The following is a 19656-nucleotide window of genomic DNA, read 5'->3' as shown; positions in this document are numbered from 1 at the left end:
AGGCCCTCATACGGTCATCAGTCACCTGCAGGCTGAGGAGGGGCCGAGGGCTGTCCAGCCCGACGCCAATAAGCATGATAATCCTCACAGTGAACCCTCAGGACAGACGTCTCGTCGCCAAGGGGGAGCTGGACAGTGCAGAGGTGAACCACGGTGCAATGAATTACATCCCAAGGCAGGTGTGCACAAGACTTGGGGTATCAGAACGGAAAGCACTACCTGGGTGTAAATGCTGAAGATGTGGCTCTGGACTTCGTCCATGGAGTCGAGGCCATAGGCCACGGTGCCCAGGTGGAGCCGTTTGAACACCATCTCATTCTGGGTAAGAGTTCCTGGAACAAGACATACGAGTAACTGCACCTCCATCCTGGGGCTTTTACTAGTGTTAGCAGCATAGACATAATACACAAAGATAGCTGTGATTTTCTGAGCGCGGACTGCGCATCACACGCTGGTTTTAGCGCTGCCCCGCCTTTGCTGGGCTGCTGTGTTGGCTGGAGTCCGATTCCCTTTCTTTGGGAAATGGCATGCTGGTTCCCGGGGGAATGAGCGCCTCACTTCCTGGGATGGCCCAGAGGGAGTGCCAATCAGGGTGCTTGACTCATCCCATTGGCCAAGAGGGCGGCACGTGACATGCACTCGTCCAATCAGAGTCCATCTTGGAGGAACCTGACCGCTGAGCAGACAGAGGCATGGATGGAAGATGAGTTGTCACCCCAGGGATGGAGCCCTGCAGAGACCACCCAGGGGGCCCGATGCCAACATATTCGCAGTTTTCCTGGTTCCTCCCCTTCCTGAAACCCAGTTTTTCCTCGGTTTGGGAGCCACTCTGGATCTCTGCGAGAGTCCCTTTGATCCTGGGGACGCTGAACGGTAGAGCTGAAGCTTAAACCCACATCTCCCACCCCCGTCTTTGCTCTTAACCACTGTGATGTTCAACTGCGGGACAGCGATAGGGGTGTCGTGGGGAGCTCAGGACTCGAGGCCAGACTGCCTGCCTCTGCCACTATGTGCTTCTGACGCCTCAGTTCACCTGGGTTTCACGTTTCCACCAGTAAAAATGTAAGGTTAGCATGACGAATAACTACCCCATGCACAGAAGAAGTATTTGGTAAAGCTTGGTTCCTGGTATCATCGTCTCCATCACAAACAATCAATCTCCATCAAAGATGAAGGAAATAAAAGAGCATTATGCTAAGCGAAATAGGCCAGGCAGAGAGAGACAGGTGCCACATGATCTCACGTACTGGTGGAATATGAACAAAGTAAGCTGATGATCAAAACAGATCCAGAGACATGTCAGTAGGGAACAGACGGACAAACCTCAGCGGGAAGGGGGGTCGAGGTGGGGGCAGGAAGAGATAAACCAAGGAACTTAAATGCACAGATGCACAACCAACGGACACAGACAATGGTGTGGGGAAGGCAGGAAGGGGGTGGGAATGGGGAGGTGGGGGTCAGTGAGGGAGAAAAAGGGGGACATCTGTAATACTTCCAACAATAAAGACAAAAAATAAAGTAAAATAAAATAAATAGAAAAACAGCAGCATACGTCTGTTACCTCCAGGAAGAGGACCCGGCGCCTTCTCACCTGGAACCCTGGGCGGGGCCAGGAAGCTCACCTGTCTTGTCTGTGAGTAGGTAAGAAATCCTCCCCAGCTGCTCGGGAATCGTGCTGGAGCGCACCACCGTCCCCGGGATCTTTGAATCCCTTCGGATCACCCAGCTGTACACAATCTTGCCCATGTCCAGGTTCACGCGCAAACTGGCCAGAAAACCAGGGCAAACCGGTTAACAGGACACACAAAAGGCCCCTCGTGTTTCTTCTGCAAACGGTGCGGACTCTGAACACGCATCACTTGCGCCACAACCTCGGGATCACTCCCTACGGCGGCCACTGCGGGGCTGAACCCCCAGATACGGCAGGAGCCGCTGCCGTCGCCGTCAAGTCACAAGAAAGGAAGTCATGCCCTGGCCGGTTTGGCTCAGCGGTTAGAGCATCGGCCTGCGGTCCAGAGAGACCTGGGTTCGGTTCCCGCTAAGGGTACGTACCTCGGTTGCAGTTTGTCCCCAGCCCTGGTTGGGTCGTGCAGGTAGCAGCCACTTGATGTGTCCCTTTCACATCGATGTTTCTCTCTCTCTCTCTCCCTCCCACTCTATCTAAACAAAAAATGGAAAAAAAATGTCCTCAGGTGAGGATAAAAAAAAAAAAAAGAAAGCAAGTCATTGTATTCTCAGGACGTTATTCTGCCATGGACCAAGGTCACGTAAAACACTCAAAGGGTTGTTGTTTTCGTCTTTTATTTTTTTAATTACTGGTCCTCTGAGCTAATGTATTATTGATACTATACTCATTTTTTTTAATTGTGGTAAAATATATACAACGTAAGTTTGCCATTTAAACCAATTGAAGTGGACAGTTCGGTGGCACGGAGTATAATCCCACCTGTGAAACCACCGCCACCACCCACGTCCACAACTTTTTCTTTTTTTTATCCTCACCCGAGGACATTTTTCCATTTTTTTTGTTCAGGTAGAGTGGAAGGGAGAGAGAGAGAGAGAAACATCGATGTGAAAGGGACACATCGAGTGGCTGCCACCCGCACGACCAAGCAGGGCCGGGGACAAACTGCAACCGAGGTACATGCCCTTAGCGGGAACCGAACCCAGGTCTCTCAGGACTGCAGGCCGACGCTCTAACCACTGAGCCAAACCGGCCAGGGCCACAACTTTTTCATCTTCCCAAACGGGAATTCCATACCCATTAAGCAGTGACTCCCCGTTTCCTTGCCCCCGGAAACCACCGCTCCGCTTTCCGTTTCCAGGGGTTTAACTGTTTCTGGGCACTTCACGTATGTGGGGTCGTCATTTTCCTCTCGTGACTGGCTTAATTCACTCAGCATGTCCTCAGGGTGTCTCTACGCCCCAGCTTGAGTCAGAATTTCCTTCCTTTTTAATGCTAAATAATATTCCATTGTATGTATTCTACTCACTTTAAGATATTCTTTTGTTTGTTTGTTTTTGTTCATTTTAGTTTTATTTTTGTTAATCCTCAGATGAGAATATTTTTTCCATTGATTATCAGGTGGAGTAGAAGAGAGGGAGGGAGGGAGAGAGAGAAACATCCATGTGAGAGAGACATGTCAATTGGTTGCCTCCCACATGACCCTGACCGGGGCCAGGGATCAAACCTGCAACCCAGGTACATGCCCTTGACCAGAAAATCGAACCTACAACTCTTTGGTCTGCGGGCCAATGCTCTAACTGCTGAGCCAAACCAGCCCGGGCTAAAATATTCTTTTATTGCAAAAAAATCAAAAGAAATCCTCAGATCCATCCATAATCTTTTAAACTAATCAAACTGCTTACTATTTTACTGGCTAGCCATGGGCCACGTGAGACTGAATTAATTGAGTAATTATTCAATCATCTTGTAGATAGAATTTTAAGGCTACGACTTAACATATACGTATCATAAACACATTTTTTGCTTGAAATAAGGTAGACTTATTTATTCTCTGGAACCAACATCCAGAGCATGTTGGCTAGAGGTTCAATTCTACTGTACTGGTCACACAGTTGTACCAAAACCACAATATCTGTCCTCAGAAAAAGACAAAGTCTAGCTAGGATGACATAACTATGCAAAAGACAATGCAATATATCCAGCATAAAACAGAGATGATATGCACTAAACTTTTCATGAAAAAGATACGGCTTATTATAGTAATTATCTATTGATTACCATGGCTGGGTAGCTCAGCTGTTTAGAGCATCGTCCCAATACACCAAGGTTGTAGGTTCAATCCCCGGTCAGAGCACGTACAAGAATCAACCAATGAATGCACAGATAAATGGAACAACAAATCAATGTTTTTTTTCTCTCTCTCTCTCCTTTTTTCTCTCTCTCTCTAAAATCAATCCATCAATAATCATTATTATTTCCTATGGAAAAAAAATAGAGGTAAATAATTGTTTTTTTATTATATTGTTGGATCCAATTTGCTAATATTCTGTTGAGGATTTTGGCATCTATGTTCATCAGGAATATTAGCCTGTAAGTTTCTTTCTTTGTAGTGTCTTGATCTGGTTTTGGAATTAGGATTACGCTGGCCTCATTGAAAGAACTCGGAAGTCTTCCTTCCTCTTGAATTTTTTGGAATGAGAATTGGTGTTAGTTCTTTGAATGTTCAATAAATTGTTAAACCTAGAATATATACTAGGGCAGTTCCAAAAAATGATGGGTGCAAATATATCTGACTTTAAAAGTTATTTGCAAAACATTGCTATTAAAAAGAGAGAACAGCCCTGGCCAGTTTGGCTCAGTGGTTAAGCGTTGGCTTGCAGACCAGAGAGTTCCGGGTTCGGTTCCCGCTAGGGGCACGTACCACAAAAAAAAAAAAGAGAGAGAACATGTTTTACGTAGAACAGAATCTCTTTTTTTCTAAAATAGAAAGCGTCTAGAAAAAAATAACATCCCAAAATGTTAACAGCAGTGATCATATAAGTGTGAGAGTAGAGGTGATTTTTATTGTAATCTTTTGTTACTGGGAAGCGTCACTTTTTCCACTAAGATAATCTATTGCTGATCTCATTTTTAAACCATTAATTCGGCCTCCAAACAAGGCAAACAGCTGGCATGAGCCACTCAGCTCCCACCGCTCCTCAGTCACAACACTGTCTCCTGCTGAGCCCGGACTCAGGCTCAGAACCCGTCCCAGCCAGCACCCCACGGCCCCTACGACCTCTGAGAACGAGCAGATGAGGTAGACTCTAACTGGCATCCCTACCGTAGACTGGGCAAGGGAAGACCTTTTGAGCAGAGAAGAAATGGACCATGGAGGCATGAGCCCTTCCATGCTACAGCCAGAAAGCATGCTCCCACCCCGACCTGACTGCTCCGGGTCAGCACTCAGCAAAGGGTCCCAGCAAAGAGAAGACACTGAGACGGCGCGTTCATTCTCTGCTTACCTGATGGGAATGATGTTGGAAAACAAGAGGAGGAAGCGGATGATCTGTAGGTACCAACGCCCAGCAAAGTGCTGAAGGGCCACCATGACCAATGACACCACCACCAGAGCGCCAAAGAGGATCTTCGTGAGACAGTTCACTTCCAGGTCAAACAGGCCAATCTGGGGTCAAGGCACAAAGGGGAACTTGGGATTAGCTGGTGCAGCCCACAGCCCACCTGGAGAACGGTCCTTCACCCATGAACACCTCCACCCCAGTGAAACAGGGGACCCTTGACCCCACAGCTTTGGTTGAGAACACTGGGCGCTATGGGCTGGAGGCCACAGCAGACACCCAAGGGACCTCAAAGATTCTGCTTTCAGATTTTTTAATGACTTAAGAAGATTTAGCCTTGAAAACACATAAACAGGTCACTACAGCGCCTGGTGGGGCTGTGCACTGCGTGGTCTCCACCACCCGACACAGCGACCTGTAAAATGCCTCAACCCTCCACTCCTGGCCTGTCCCACACACGAAGTCAGATGTGCCTGAAAAGTTCGGGGCACACACTTCTGCGGCACCTGTTTTCGGGAGCTGCATTCATTAACATTATTATTTTCATAATTACGTATGTATGTCAGGGTGCATATTTTTTTCAATGTGACTAGCACAGCAAACCCATCACTTCACAGAAATGTGGCCTAAGATAAGGCAACAACATCAAATAAATGACATCTGCAGCTGTCATGGTGGAGTGAAAACGACTGGAGTTTGGGAAACAGCGTTTGTTCGTGGACGGGACAAAGGAAATCGTTCTGCAATATTTGGACTTAGAACTGGAGGAGGGTGGAGCTGGGAGGGCCATGGTGTGAAATGAGCTGTAACAGGCACGAGGCGGACCGTCGCCTGACCCCCAGGCCATCAGCGGAGGTCTGAGCCCCGCCTGCGTCCCGCTCGCTGGACACTCAGGCAGAGTGGCAGGTCCCGAGGCCACTCTGTCTTTGTGACGAGGCCACATGAGCGGCGATGCGTGAAGGACGCAGCATAGCACGGGGCACGCAAGAGTTTGCTTTGACTTAAAAGCCTTTACAATGTGATGTGTTCAACATGGGGATAAAATCTTTTTGGTCATAAAAAGTATGTTTTAGTTTTACAGAATAAAATTAAATTTAGAAAATAAATGTTTTAAATTGTATGTATGTGTATTTCCATGAATACCTACTTTTGTTTTACACAGAGTGGGGCAAAGTAGGGCTACAGTTATTTGTATGGAAAAATAATACAATAATTAATAACTAATAATACAAGGATAACTCTGTGTCGAATATTCACAACTGTAGGCTGAGTTCTGCCTCACCCTGTGTGTGTTACACATGTGTGTCTATCTATGTACATGTATACATACCTACATATATATATGAAAAGACGTAGGTTTGTATGAATAAAATAATACTGTCGGGGGTCCAGTTTTTAAGTCTGGCTCCTCACCCCCACCACCAATCATCAGTTCATCAGGTGACAGTCTGACGAGGAGACATGTCCCGTGACCACGCACACACCTTACTTCGAGGATTCGAGGTGTTCATGACGCTCCGGAGCTCCCTGCCTGTGTACAGAACAACGCCCACCACAGTGCCTAAAACGAGAAAAACACGACCCGAAGGAATGTCAGTGCGGACAGGAGAGCTTACGAACAGAAGAGCCCGAGCCCCCCAAGAGAACGTCTCCTAAACCTGACACCGGCACCGGAAGGACATCGGTGTGCCCACGTCGGGGCCAGCGCCAGCCAATGACCGGGCACGGCTACACCGATCAGTAGGGAAGCGGCTAGCCACGTGCCGCAGGTGCAATTCACAGTCGACGAAAACGAAATCAAACACAGTCCCTCATTCTCGGTGGCCGCACGGGGCTAGGCAGTCGATGCCCAGAACGTCCCTACCTGCGGTCATCGTTACGGAAACTCACGAACACGCCCGTCTGCTCAGAGCACGTCACTGCCGCCGAGCCTGACTCCTTCGGACCCCGGGTCGAACTAGTATGTTTGTGGGGTGTCTGCCCAGGCAACGATTCTTTCCTGAGAACTACCCCCACCAACCCACCTCCAGGTACAGTAACGAAAGACATCAATCCTAAGAGCAGACAATTTCGAGAAGGAATAGAAATGGACAGTTAACATGAGAAAAGACACTCGACCTAGTGAGTAATCAAAGAAATGCAAAGCAAGCCATGTTTACCCCCAGCATAGCAACAAAAACCCCCAAGACTGACATCCAGTGTTAGCCAGGAGCGGGGAATGGACCCCATCACCCAGGCTGTTGGCTGGAGCGTAAACTGGAACAACCTATTTTGGGGGAAAGTTGACGATATCAATAAAATATGTGCCTTTGTTCCCCTTTTCAGTGTGCACCAAGAGAGCGCTCAGCACTGCAGGGGAGGCAGCGATGGAGGAGGGAGGCAAGAAACACAGTAACCAAGACGGTTCCGAGGGAAAAGCGCCTGGGAAGGACAGGAGAGGAGGTCCCAGAGGAGGAGGAGGACAGGGAGGAGGAGGAGAGAGGGAGGAGGAGGAGAGAGAGGAGGAGAGAGGGGAGGAGGAGGAGGAGAGAGGGGGGAGGAGGAGGAGGAAGAGGGGAGGAGGAGGAGAGAGGGGAGGAGGAGGAGGAGAGGAGGGGAGGTAGGAGGAGGAGGAGAGAGGGGAGGGGGAGGAGGAGAGAGGAGGGGGAGGAGGAGAGAGGGGAGAGGGGAGGAGGAGGATGAGGAGAGGAGAGAGGAGGAGGAGGAGAGAGGGGAGGAGGAGGAGGAGGAGAGAGGGGAGGAGGAGGAGGAGAGAGGGGAGGAGGGAGGAGAGAGGGGAGAGAGGAGGAGGAGAGAGGGGAGGAGGGGAGGAGAGAGGGGAGAGAGGAGGAGGAGAGAGGAGGAGGAGGAGGAGGAGAGAGAGGGGAGGAGAGGAGAGAGGGGAGGAGAGAGGAGAGAGGGGAGAGGAGGAGGAGGAGGGGAGGAGGAGGAGGAGGGGAGAGGGGAGGAGGAGGAGGAGGAGAGGGAGGAGGAGGAGAGGAGGGAGGGAGAGGGAGGAGAGGGGAGGAGGAGGACAGGGAGGAGGAGGAGGAGAAGGGAGGAGGAGGAGGAGGACAGGGAGGAGGAGGAGGAGGAAAGGGGGGGAGGAGAGGAGGAGGAGAAGGAGAGGGAGGAGGAGGAGAAGGACAGAGGGGAGGAGGAGGAGGAAGAGGAGAGAGAAGGAGAGGGTGGAGGAGGAGGAGGAGAGGGGAGGAGGAGGAGGAGGAGAAGGAGAGGGAGGAGGAGGAGGAGGAGGACAGAGGGGAGGAGGAGGAAAGGGAAGGAAGAGGACAGAGGGGAGGAGGGGGAGTAGGAGGAGAGGGGAGGAGGAGGACAGAGGGGAGGAGGAGGAGGAAGAGGACAGAGGGGAGGAGGGGGAGGAGGAGGAGAGGGGAGGAGGAGGACAGAGGGGAGGAGGAGGAGGAGGAGGAGGAGAGGGAGGAGGAGGAGGATGAGGGGAGACTACAGTTGGTACAGTGTCTGAGTAGCTGTCTCTGACTTGAGGGCATCTGAGCTGGGACCTGGAACAGGAGGAGGGGCCGTCCCTGCCCAGCCCTCAGGGAAGACACTAGGAACACAAACAACCTGGTGTCGTGAAAAAGCAAGCACCTAAGCTTCTCTCCTCCGCACAGGCTGGCAGAGGAACACACCACCACTCTGGGAGCCCGGCTGCCACGGCTCAGCTGGTGGAGCGTCGTCCCCTGCACCAGGAGGTCCGGGTTCGATTCCCGGTGGGGGCACATGCCCGGGTTGCAGGCTTGATCCCCAGTGGGGGGCGTGCAGGAAGCAGCCCAGGAATATTTCTCTCTTATGGATGTTATTCTCTCTCTTTCTCTTTCCTCCGTTCCTCTCTCTGAAATCAATAAAAACAACAACAAAAAGGCACAGTCTTGGGAAAAGAGCGAACCCAGATGAAGCGCTGGGCCCGGTCTCGTGGACGAGCCCTGGGAGGAGGCTCGGAAGTCCCTCCGGTTCAATGCACAGTGTCCTCCGGCCAAGGCGGGCGGCCCCTTCCAGGGAGGCTGCAGCAGATGGCAGGCCGGGAGCTTGCTGGGCGTCCCAGGCAGATGGCAGCCCCGGTGCACGCAGGCCTGTCACCGCGGCAGCTGGTGGGACAGCGGGAGTCAAGCCTGGGCCGAGCTCACCCCTCCACGCTTGGTCTGAACATCCAACGTCCAGGGTCCAAGAGGTTTCCCAGGAAATCCACAGAACTCTCTCCTGTTCCCTCCCCCCTCTTCGGCAACAAGGGCTCCCGAAGGGAGGGTCCCCTCACTGGTACCAGCCAACCTCAATGCCTTGAGCACTGCGGAAATGGCCTTCCCCCAAACACCTCCCTGTGCTCAAGATCAAAACTGTCGCCTGGAGATCCAGCCCCGCCGCCCGAGACCGAGCACACAGGCTCCCGCGGAGCAGTGCCGGTTTGGTCTGCACAGCGCTTTACAGGTGTGGAATTCATTGGCAAATTTTTTTTTAATCCTCACCTGAGGATATTTTTCCATTTATCTTCAGATAAAGTGGGAAGGAACGAGGGAGGGAGAGACATTGATGTGAGGGAGACACATCGACTGCTGCGTCCCGCACAACCCCGACCAGGGCCAGAGACCGAACTGCAACTGACGTACATGCCTTTGACTGGAATCAAACCCGAGACTCTTTGGTCCATGGGCCGATGCTCTAACTGCTGAGCCAAACCAGCCAGGGCCCAGTGGCGACTTTTAAAGACAGGAGCTTGCATTTAAAAGTTGAGGTTTCTGGCTTCTCCTGGAAAACGGGAAGGTCAGGTGACTCTGGGTCCGCATTCCTCGTGGGACCCCCGCGGCCTCCACTGTCACCTCTGGGGTCCCCTTCGCCCTCTGCAGCCTGCAGGCCATGGACTCTCCTCCGAGGAGCCAGGCCGTCGTGGTCGGCATTGCACGAAGTCCTTCCTAACTGCACAACAGTGTGGTCCTGGGGACCGACCTCACGGCGACCCCTTTGTCCCCTGTCCGCAACAAGATGAACGCGGAACCCGCAGCCCCAGCGTCCAGAAGTGTCTGGGGCAATTAGACACCGCTGCGAGTCCCGAGCGTGCGGTCACAGGACAGGCCCCACTGAACAGGGGACACACCAGCCGGGCACCACCAAACCTGTGTAGCAAGGTGCACACGACATGACCTGCACGCTGGTCACACACGGCAGGGCGATGATCACACAGCAGGACAACGATCCGTCTGATCTACAGACTTGTGGGGGAGGGTCCGGGGAGGCCAACAAACGGGTCCCTCACACCGAGAGTCTGAGAGGAACTGGACCAGAACACCTGGGCTCCGTCACATCCGGGCCACCTTCTCTGCCAGGTCTCCTCCTCCCCCTCCCTTCCCTTCACTGCCCTGGTGACTCCAGCCGAGCAGCACTGTGCTGGGTTACCATGGCAACTGCATCCTCTACAAATTGATGCCGGACCCCCAGCACTCACTTTGGCAAGCTTCATTTATTTTTTTTTAAACTTCCAACTAATAAGAGCAGACCGACCAAGACACAGGAGTTAGTGTCTAAAGGGAACGCAGAAGCAATACGTCATGTGATTAAGATTACTCTCGGTGGCTGTTTCTCGAGTTGAGCACCAGAAGGAAATGGCTTACGCTTGACTCCCTGTTTGACTTAGAACGAGACTGCAGTAAGAAACGGAGGCCAGCTACAGAAACGCTGAATGCACAGCTCCCCAGACTCCCTCCAAAACATACACCCGCCGCAGGGGGTGGCAGGCATTGCCACTGGATCACGGGAATCCCTGCTCCCTCTCTTCCCACATCACCAAGCACAAAGAGATTCATTCAAACCAATGGAAAAAATGCATGTTCTAACTCCACAGTGCATTTCCCGTGCACTGTTTCTAAATCTCTTCCCCCCTCTGCAAGATCCCAGTTGCCTTCCACGCTCCTCCTCCCAGGAGATGACCGCTCCAAGGCTGTGTGACTTTACGCAAGTTGCTTAACCTCTCTGAGTCTCCATTCTGCATTCCATTAAATGTCCTCACTTAGTGCCATGAGATACCACAACAAGCGAATGGCAGCAAAGCACTTTATAAATAAAAAGTGCCTGATAAATAAGATGACTGCTCACCTCCGAGATTAAGACTGACAAGAATTTTATAACCTCGCTCCATCCGCCTCAAAATTCTCTGCATCGTCACCTAAATCATTTGCCTCTTCACTGTTTCAGAGAAAACCCATAGAACCCTCTCCTGTTTCCCCCCCTCTCCTCTCTAGCTCACATGAAACATGTACACTATAAATCCCAGGAGAGTGGAGACCAGGGTTTCCGGGCACACCACGGGGCCCCAGGACCTAGCAACGGAGCACGGCTTCATTACATAAGGGTGACGTTCCATCAAGGTTTGCTTTGCGGAGAGAAGGGAAGCAGGAAGGAAGGAGAGGAGAAAATCACCAGAATAAAAACCAAACAAACAGAGGCACAGGTCCTTATTATTAAAACATTATCAAAACAAGTGCCGAACTAAACAGATCGAGGCTCTCAGAAGCCCAGGTGTGGCCAGGCAGTGGCTGTGCAGAATCCTAAGGCCCAGTTTGTCACTTCTGTAGTCATGAGGGGGATGGGAGACCCCCAGATGGTGCTGCCAGTACAGGGAGAGCTCATCTCTGCCCGTCTGCATTAAGTGTACGTCTGTGGACTGTGACACCGGGCGGCCTGGGCTCTCACCTGTCATCCCCTCCCTCGTCATAGAGGATCTGGAGTGAGTGTTGTACTAAGAGCCACAAAGAACCACCAAGCTGAGGACAATGGGTGGCTAGGAGGAAAAATGGATTCCTCCACAGTAGAGAAAGAAAGTTGCCGGCAGCGGAATGTATATGAATGGCAGTACATGTTATTACATACCTCATACTAATAGCTGCACAATGAGTTCACCTTCTAGAGCAAAGTGTCTGGGTTCAAGTCCCAGCTCATCTTTCCCCTGCTGTGTGACCTTGGGCAAGTCACTTAACCTCCCTGAACCTCGGTTTCCTCATCCGCAGAATGGGAACGACACTAGCACCTGCCCTCGTGGTAGCTTTGGGAAGGTGAGTGAAATGTGTCGCACACATGAAGAGCTTGTCACACTGCGTGACAGATGGGCGGAACCCCACAGGCATCAGCCAGGCCTACTGCAGACGATGCCCCATCCATGGACCCCTTCTGTGCAGCTTCACCCCAAGTGCTCAAAACTGACCGGCACCAACTTCCACGACACGATGGTGTTTTCAACATCGGGCTCCAGCCCCATCCTGTGTGCAGAGCCCCTGCACCCACAGGACCAGCTGGGCAGCCCTTGGACCCGACTCCTAGCCAGAAGGGCCGGGCTGACCCAGCCTCTGGTACAGATTAGGACGTCCGTCTGCAGGGACAATTATGGGCTATTCCCGAGTGGCCGCTGCAGAAAAGTCCGCAGGCCAGAGCGGCCGCTCTTCTCTGAGTGTCTGAGGGGCAATTAGATGTCCGCCGAGTCCCCCGGGGTGCAGCAGCACGGGGAAAACGCCATTTGACCGACGACTAATTTTCCCGACTGACAGATGATTATTCTAATTACTCGCGAGGATTTTCTTTCCTTTTCAAATTGCTAACACATTCCTCGGGCAGGGCGGCTCACCCGACGCGATGACCGTGCCGGCCCAGAGCGCGTTCTCTATGCTCAAGCTCTCGCTGACCGAAGGGTCGCTGTCCTCCTGGAAGAGACCAGACAGACACACGTTTACTGACCGAGGTTTGGAGAAAACACACACGCGGTCTCTACCCTGTTCTCAAGATAGGCAGGGCAGGCTGACCCCCGGTTGGACGCCCACAGCTCAGCCAGGAGAAGGGCCCCGCTCACGGACTGCTGTCCTTGGGGTTCCCACCCCCGTGGAAACACACGGAAAAGCTGGCTCCAGCTGCGGGAAGGACAAGACATCACACTGAGGAGTGTTTACAAGGGGAGCGCTAAGACGGAGATGCTGATGCAACAGGAGCCGTCTGAGGCTCATAGAAAGACAACACGAACCATTTAATCTGGGTTCCATAAACCCCTTGTCCCAGAGTCCTAAAGTAACCTAAATCCCACATTTAACTTCTATTCCAAATGGTTAAGAAGTGGCTTAAAACGTATAACAATGATCCTGGCCAGGTGGCTCAGTTGGTTGGAGCACCATCCTATACACCAAAATGTGGCAGGTCCGATCCTTGGTGGGGGCATGGACAGGAGGCAACAAATTGATGTTCCTCCCTCTCTCTCTCTCTCTCTCTCTCTCTCTCCCTCTCCCTCTCCCTCTCTCTGTTCCTCCCTCCCTCCCTCTCTTTCTAAAACGAGAAAACAAAACGCCAGGAATACACACACTCGGACAGGAGCCTACAGCAAGCCGAGCTTACTCACTCGAGTAAAGGTCCCCACGAAGTTGTGGATGTCGATGCTCGGCTCTTCTGCGTAGATGTACGACCGAATCTGCAGGAGGTCCTGTTCAATAGAGGTAGCACGCGGAAGTCAGGCAACGCCAGTTCACAGGTTAGAGAGGTTTCGGGACGGAGGTGGCTGCTCTTTTTCCCAAGCAACCGTATTTCCCAAACAGAGCCAATAGGCTCTTACAATGATGGGGCGGGTGGAAAAAAGAGGGAAACCTTCCACTGAGTTAGTACCACAGGCGATGACGCCAGACGCTGGTCCCCACGCTGCCCGACCGCACGGAGCCCCTCACTGCGCTCCGGTCTCGGGGATCCGTTCACAGCGAGAAAGGACTCGCTCATTCATCAGCTGGCTCTCGGCGCCTGCCCTGCACGGCGCCCTGGAGGGCACAGGTGGCAGGGCCCTCGGCATGGCTACAAAAAGCAGTGAGTGTTGGCGAGGATGTGGGGAACCGGACCCCTTGCGCGCTGCCGATGGGGACGGAAAATGGTACCACGGTGGAAATCAGCACGGCAGCCCCTCAGAGAAATGGAACCGAGGATTGCTATTTGAGGAGCAACTCCATTTGCTGGGAATGGAAGCAAGGTCTCAGAGCGGTGTTTGTACACCCGTGTCCGCTGCGGCATTATCGCCAGAGCCCAAGGGGAAGCAACCCAAGTGTCCACTGGCGGATGAATAGCTGCACCAAATGCAGTCACCCGAACAACGGAATATCATCCAGCCCTAAAGAGGAAGGGCCTTCTAACACAGGCACAACACGCATGAACCTTGAGGGCAGTAAGCTCAGGGAAATGCAGTCACAAAAAGACAGACACCGTATGAGTCCACGTCCCTGCGGTGCCTCGCGTCGAATGTACAGAGACAGAAAGTCGACGGTGGTGGCCAGGGGCTGGGGAAGGGGGCATGGGAGGACCTCAGGGGGACAAAGTGTCAGTTGCCCTGAAGGTGGAGGGTGGGGGCTGACCAGCAATGAGAATGTGCTTACCCATCGAACTGTCCAGTTAAAAATGGTAAGAGGACAAGTTTTATGTCTTTTACCATACTTTTTTCAGTTGAGGAAAAAGAACATCAATCAGGCTCTCAGGCAAGTTTGGGCCCCCGGTCTAGTGGCCGCCCCTCAGGCAGGGCCCGGGCCTTCTGCTCACTACCCAGGGGTCCCCCTCGGCAGACGTTCTGCGCTGTGGACTCGACAATCTCATGAGCAAAAGCCCAGGGACGCGTCCAGAGTGAAGGGGGGAAACGCTGCAGAGCAAGGAACGCAGGAGGCTGTTCGTGTACAAGCACACTCTGCCGAGCTCACGGCCATCTGTTGGACAGTTTTCTCAGAAAGACCTGGAGAGCCTGCCAGGAGTTTCCAGGACCCCGGGGGAGAAGGTCTGGGGAGAAGCTGAGAGCAGAGGTCAGGGCCCGGCAGAGACAGACCACAGCGGGTCGGAGGATGACGGCAAGGGCTGTGGAACGGACTCTCGGGAAGCTGAGAAGCCTCCGGAGGTCGTGAGCGGGGGCGCGACACGCTCTGGCCGACCTTTGACTTTCGTGCTGGGAACCCTGTCGAGGTGTCTCAAGAGTTTGAGCTTCCCTTGGGAGAGCTCTGTCCTGCCCGGAGTCTGCGTTTCACGTGGCCACGGGACTTGGAACCAATCAGCGCTCCAGGCTCCCCGGGACCCCCAGACACCCCACCCGCCCCGCTTCACCTCTGGCCCTGCGGGGCATGAGTCTGAGAGCCCTTTCGTGACAGCGCCCAGTTGCGCCTCTGCGGGGAAGCTACTCACGGCGGCCGTGGGGAGCCTCTGCGTGCAGGCCACGGGGAGCCGCAGCTTCCAGTCCGTCTCGCCGTCCAGCTGATCCGTGCGAAGGAAGCAGGACCCTGTGGAAGGGGGTGAGAGCCAGCTCATGAGGCCTGCCCTGGGCAGCCCTGCTCTGCCCTTGTGAAAACAGCCAGTGAGTGGCCAGCCACCAGGAGGGAAAGTGAACACCCGATTTCCCTCTTCCTCCTTAAGCTCTAGGGCCGGAAAGATCTGGGTTCGAATCCTGCTCCGCTACTCACTCACAGTGGGAACCTGGGCTAGCTTCTTGACCTTGCTAATCCTTGACCTTGCTAATCCTCAGTGTGTCCTTTCTGCAAAATGGGAAGAAACGCCGACCTCACAGGCTGGTTGTGAGGATGCAGTGGGGGTGACAGAACCCCCATCGTGATGGCTGGCACCGGAGAACCAGCATCCGAGTCCGTTCTGGGAACGGGCTCCGAGCACCTTCGCGGGAACCAGACCTGCTGGGTTCGAGTGCAAGCTCCACCAACTGCAGGCCCTCGCTAAGCCTCCACTTTCTCGCGCGTAAACGTGGAGATAACAGCACCAACCTCATACTGTGAAAACCCAAGAGCTGACCCACGCACACTGGGGAGGACTACGTAACTGCCGTCGTCACCAGCCTGCACTCTGTACGGACGCGTATCTGGGTGTGACGGGCGAGTCTGGGCCACTGTAAGCGGCACAGTCCCTCAGACAGAGGCTGCACGGGCTCGCTGGCCCTGCGTCAGGCCGTCTGAGGACTCTTCCGGAAGCACACGTCTCTCTTCTTGTTGTTGTTGTTGTTTGAAGAAAGGGAGAGGGTGTCAGGGAACGTCATCCACACACTCCATTTTCACAGACCAGGACACGGAACGAATTCGGGGCAAAGCTGTGGTTTTCCGCAGAAGACTGTTTCCACGGGGGCCTTCCACCCCCCACCCCCCCCCCGCGTCACTTCACAGAGCGTTAGGGTGACATTTCACCCGTACTTGATTCAATTTGTAATGAAATATGTGCCGGAACCTCAAAGGCATACAAATGCGCACTTCTCAGGGGTTCAAAGATCTCTGATTGTGCCTGATAGGAGAGAAAAACAGCCTCGCTTCCTCGGGGCAGCTTAAATATCAAAAAATAAAGCGAGCGGAGCCATGAGCCAGCCGGCGGGGTGGGCTGCACGCGGGACCTGCGGGAGAAGCCCCCGTGGGCGGGAACAATAAACAAATTGATGGGCAAGGCGGGCACGGCCCACCGCTCCCGATTCCAGGGCCCAAGGGGCCACCTACCTCTCTCCCCCGTTTCTCTGCCGCCCCATCTCCTCATAGGAGGGTTTGTGCCTGTGCATCTATCTGTCACACACACTTCCTCCTCTGCAGACCCTGACGCTGAGCCGCAGGCCGCCCGAGAGCACGGCATCGCCCCGTGTGTGTGACTTCCCCGCTGGGATTCAGCAGGCGTCCAAACGACTGAATCTTTGCAATGATCAAAATCTACTGACCCGCAAGCACCGAAAACCAATTTTTTTTTTTTTTTTTTTTTTTTGCAGGCTGCTCTACGGGGCTGTTTGGATTCGCCTCCGCGGCTCCAAAATGATCATCTACTTCTGTTCCATTTTCGAATGATTATTTTGCCAAATTACCACTGAAAGGTTAATGGTTATTTTTTAAATTGGTCCCAGATGTTTACCGTTTTTTTCTGATGTCCTCAGGAAGATCATGTCAGCAGGCACCCGCTGGTTCTGTTATGAAAAGAAAGACTGTTACTGTGGATACCCATGTGTGGGGTTTCCGTCCCCTGGCCCCTGGCCCCCAGCCCCCTCGCTGGGGGAGTCACAGAAACCCACCACCTCGCTTCAGTGTCTGCCTTTGTCGAAGACAGACTCGGGGATTTACGGTGATTTGAATCTGAAAACTCTTGCCCGCTGCAGTTACGTTTCCTACTGAAATCTTATCTTGTTGGAAAGAGAGCTTCTAATTTTCCAGCGAATCCAACCACTACCTCCCGAAAGTCCAGCCAGGGGACCAGGCCCAGGGCCCGCGACCGGAGCTGGCTGTGGTCCGGGCTGTCCCCTGAAACTCACACTATGCTCACCCTTTCTGTTTCTACCAGCCCCCCGGCTGGACGTTCAGCTTCCACTGGGACTTTAATGAGGAAGTCAAGTCACGGGAAGGAACAAAAGCCATTCTCAGACAGGGAGAGAGCAAAGCCAACAGCAGCCCTCATTTAATTATGAACAGAAAGAACTGTGTAAAATATAGGGGGGAGGGGGCTCTGCACTGCTCCCCAGAAGAGCGTCACTTGACCGCAAATCAATCAACCTTGAGTTCTTGGATTTAATCCTTTTAAAAGAGCACAGTTCACTTCCTATAGAATCCAGTCCAGAAACAACCTTTTCTAGTCAAATGTTATTCCGAGACTTTCCAGGACCACCCCCAAAACCCAACGCCTTCCAAATACACACAGTAAAGAGAGAGGTGTCTGCTGAAACAGCAGACAAATTAGCGGAGCTATTTTTAAAAATGCATTTTTGGCTTTTTATTGTTCTCATATTAACCTCTACTCCCCATAGAATGATTGAAAAGCATGATGTTGCCCTGGCCAGTTTGGCTCAGCGGTTAGAGCGTCGGCCTGCGGTCCTGAGAGACCTGGGTTCGGTTCCCGCTAAGGGCATGTACCTTGGTTGCAGTTTGTCCCCGGCCCTGGTCGGTTGTGCGGGTGGCAGCCACTCGATGTGTCCCTTCACATCGATGTTTCTCTCTCTCTGTTCCTCTCTCTCCCTCCCACTCTACCTGAACAAAAAATGGAAGAGTGTCCTCGGGTGAGGATTAAAAAAAAAAAAAGAAAAAGAAAAGCATGATGTTTAAGTCAAAAAATGCAAGCTAAGCCCTAGCTGGTGTAGCTCGGTTGACTGGGCAATGTCCCGTGCACAGATTTCCAGTTCAAGTCAGGGCACATGCCCAAGTTGCAAGCTGATCCCCAGCAGGGGGCGTGCAGAAGGCAGCCAATCAATGTTTCTCTCTCCCTCTCCCTTCCTCTCTAAAAATCCACTTAAAAAATATTTAATATAAAAATGCAAGCTAAAATTGCTCCAAAAGTAAATGACAAACATTTGTACGTGGTTATGTAGTTAACAGCCTTCTAGGGCAGACTTTCTGGTCAGTTTGTTGGGTTTTTTGGTTTTTTTTTTTTTAATCCTCACCCGAGGACATTTTTTGATATTTTGTTCAGATAAAGTGGGAGGGAGAGAGAGAGAGAAACATCGACGTGACAGGGACACATCGAGTAGTTGCCACCCGCACAACCCAACCAGGGCCGGGGACAAACTGCAACCAAAGTACGTGCCCTTAGCAGGAACCGAACCCGGGTCTCTCGGGACCACAGGCTGACGCTCTAACCGATGAGCCAAACCGGCCAGGGCTATGGTCAGTTTTTTTAAAAAGACCCCCAAAGAACCACAAACACGTCAAACAGAATGCCGGGACCTGTGTTTGTCAGCAGGACTTCTAGCTAACCAACACATACACACTTGAAAAACTGTGCCGTGTGCCTCCTAGAAAAGACATCTTTCTCCCCGGGCAGAGCTGTCGACTAGAACTGCAGCAGAGTTCATTCCCTCAGGGCACTGCACCCACAAATCACACCCGAGGGTCCGCGGCGTGGTGGCAGGGACTTCCCTTTCACACACACACCGGAGGGAGACCCCACTCACCTTTTCCACGATGATAAGATCCCCCACTTGGATGCTGGCACTCTTCACCTTCACGGTGCCTGCAAAGAAACAGGCCCAAGATGCATCACGGGGGTTCATTTCGATTCCACCTGTCGTCACAGAGTGCCCGCCAGCCTTCAAAGTCCACACGGTACACCGGAAGGATGTGCCCACCCCCAGCACCATGACCTCCTGCCCCTCCAAGCAAACGAGCCCCGGGACAGAGCTCTGGGATGTGCGCACGCCCCCAGTGAGGTGCCTTAGACACGCTTCTAAGTCCGCACCTTAACCGATTCATTCAGCCTCAAGAAACAAAACGAAACACACAGAAATGGGGAAGAAAATTAAGAGTCGGGGCCACAGACAGGAGAAAGCGCTTCACTCTCAATACCACCAAAAAGAAAAGCCAATCCAAAATGACTTTTTTTTTTCCCCAGCTGGTCTATAGTTTGGTTTATAGGACTACGGTCAGATTACTTTGGCTGGATGTTTATCTGGACCAAAAGTAACCACTAACATTAGAGGCTAATTCTGTGCTGCCCTGGCCAGGTGGCTCCGTTGGTTGGAGTGTCGTCCCGTCCACCAAAAGGTTCTGGGTTCGATTCCCAGTCAGGACACATACCTAGGTTACAGGTTTGATCCCCGGTTGGGGTGCATAAAGGAGGCACAACCAATTGATGTTTCTCTCTCTCCCTTCCTCGCTCTCGAAAAATCAATCTAAAAAAATCCTTCAGTGAGGATTTAAA

General features: G+C 52.6%; 1 protein-coding gene across 3 annotated transcripts in view; it reads right to left on the bottom strand.

Annotated features, from left to right (window-relative positions):
- The window catches only part of ATP9A (ATPase phospholipid transporting 9A (putative)), a 119669-nt gene that overhangs the window by 51973 nt on the left and 48040 nt on the right, over positions 1 to 19656 (bottom strand). For all 3 annotated transcript variants that reach the window (XM_036244555.1, XM_036244556.1, XM_036244557.1), the window contains exons 5-13: positions 18911 to 18969; positions 16888 to 16939; positions 15187 to 15281; positions 13388 to 13468; positions 12629 to 12704; positions 6510 to 6586; positions 4972 to 5132; positions 1623 to 1765; positions 220 to 332 (exon numbers count right to left, since the gene is read on the bottom strand). In XM_036244555.1, coding sequence (XP_036100448.1) covers positions 220 to 332; positions 1623 to 1765; positions 4972 to 5132; positions 6510 to 6586; positions 12629 to 12704; positions 13388 to 13468; positions 15187 to 15281; positions 16888 to 16939; positions 18911 to 18969 — 857 coding nt within the window. The remainder of the gene's footprint in view (positions 1 to 219; positions 333 to 1622; positions 1766 to 4971; positions 5133 to 6509; positions 6587 to 12628; positions 12705 to 13387; positions 13469 to 15186; positions 15282 to 16887; positions 16940 to 18910; positions 18970 to 19656) is intronic.

The sequence above is a fragment of the Molossus molossus genome, unplaced genomic scaffold (genome assembly GCF_014108415.1).
Source record: "Molossus molossus isolate mMolMol1 unplaced genomic scaffold, mMolMol1.p scaffold_m16_p_6, whole genome shotgun sequence".
Taxonomy (NCBI): Eukaryota; Metazoa; Chordata; class Mammalia; order Chiroptera; family Molossidae; genus Molossus; species Molossus molossus.
Note: the sequence above shows the minus strand (reverse complement) of the source record. Positions and strands in the feature narration are given on the sequence as shown.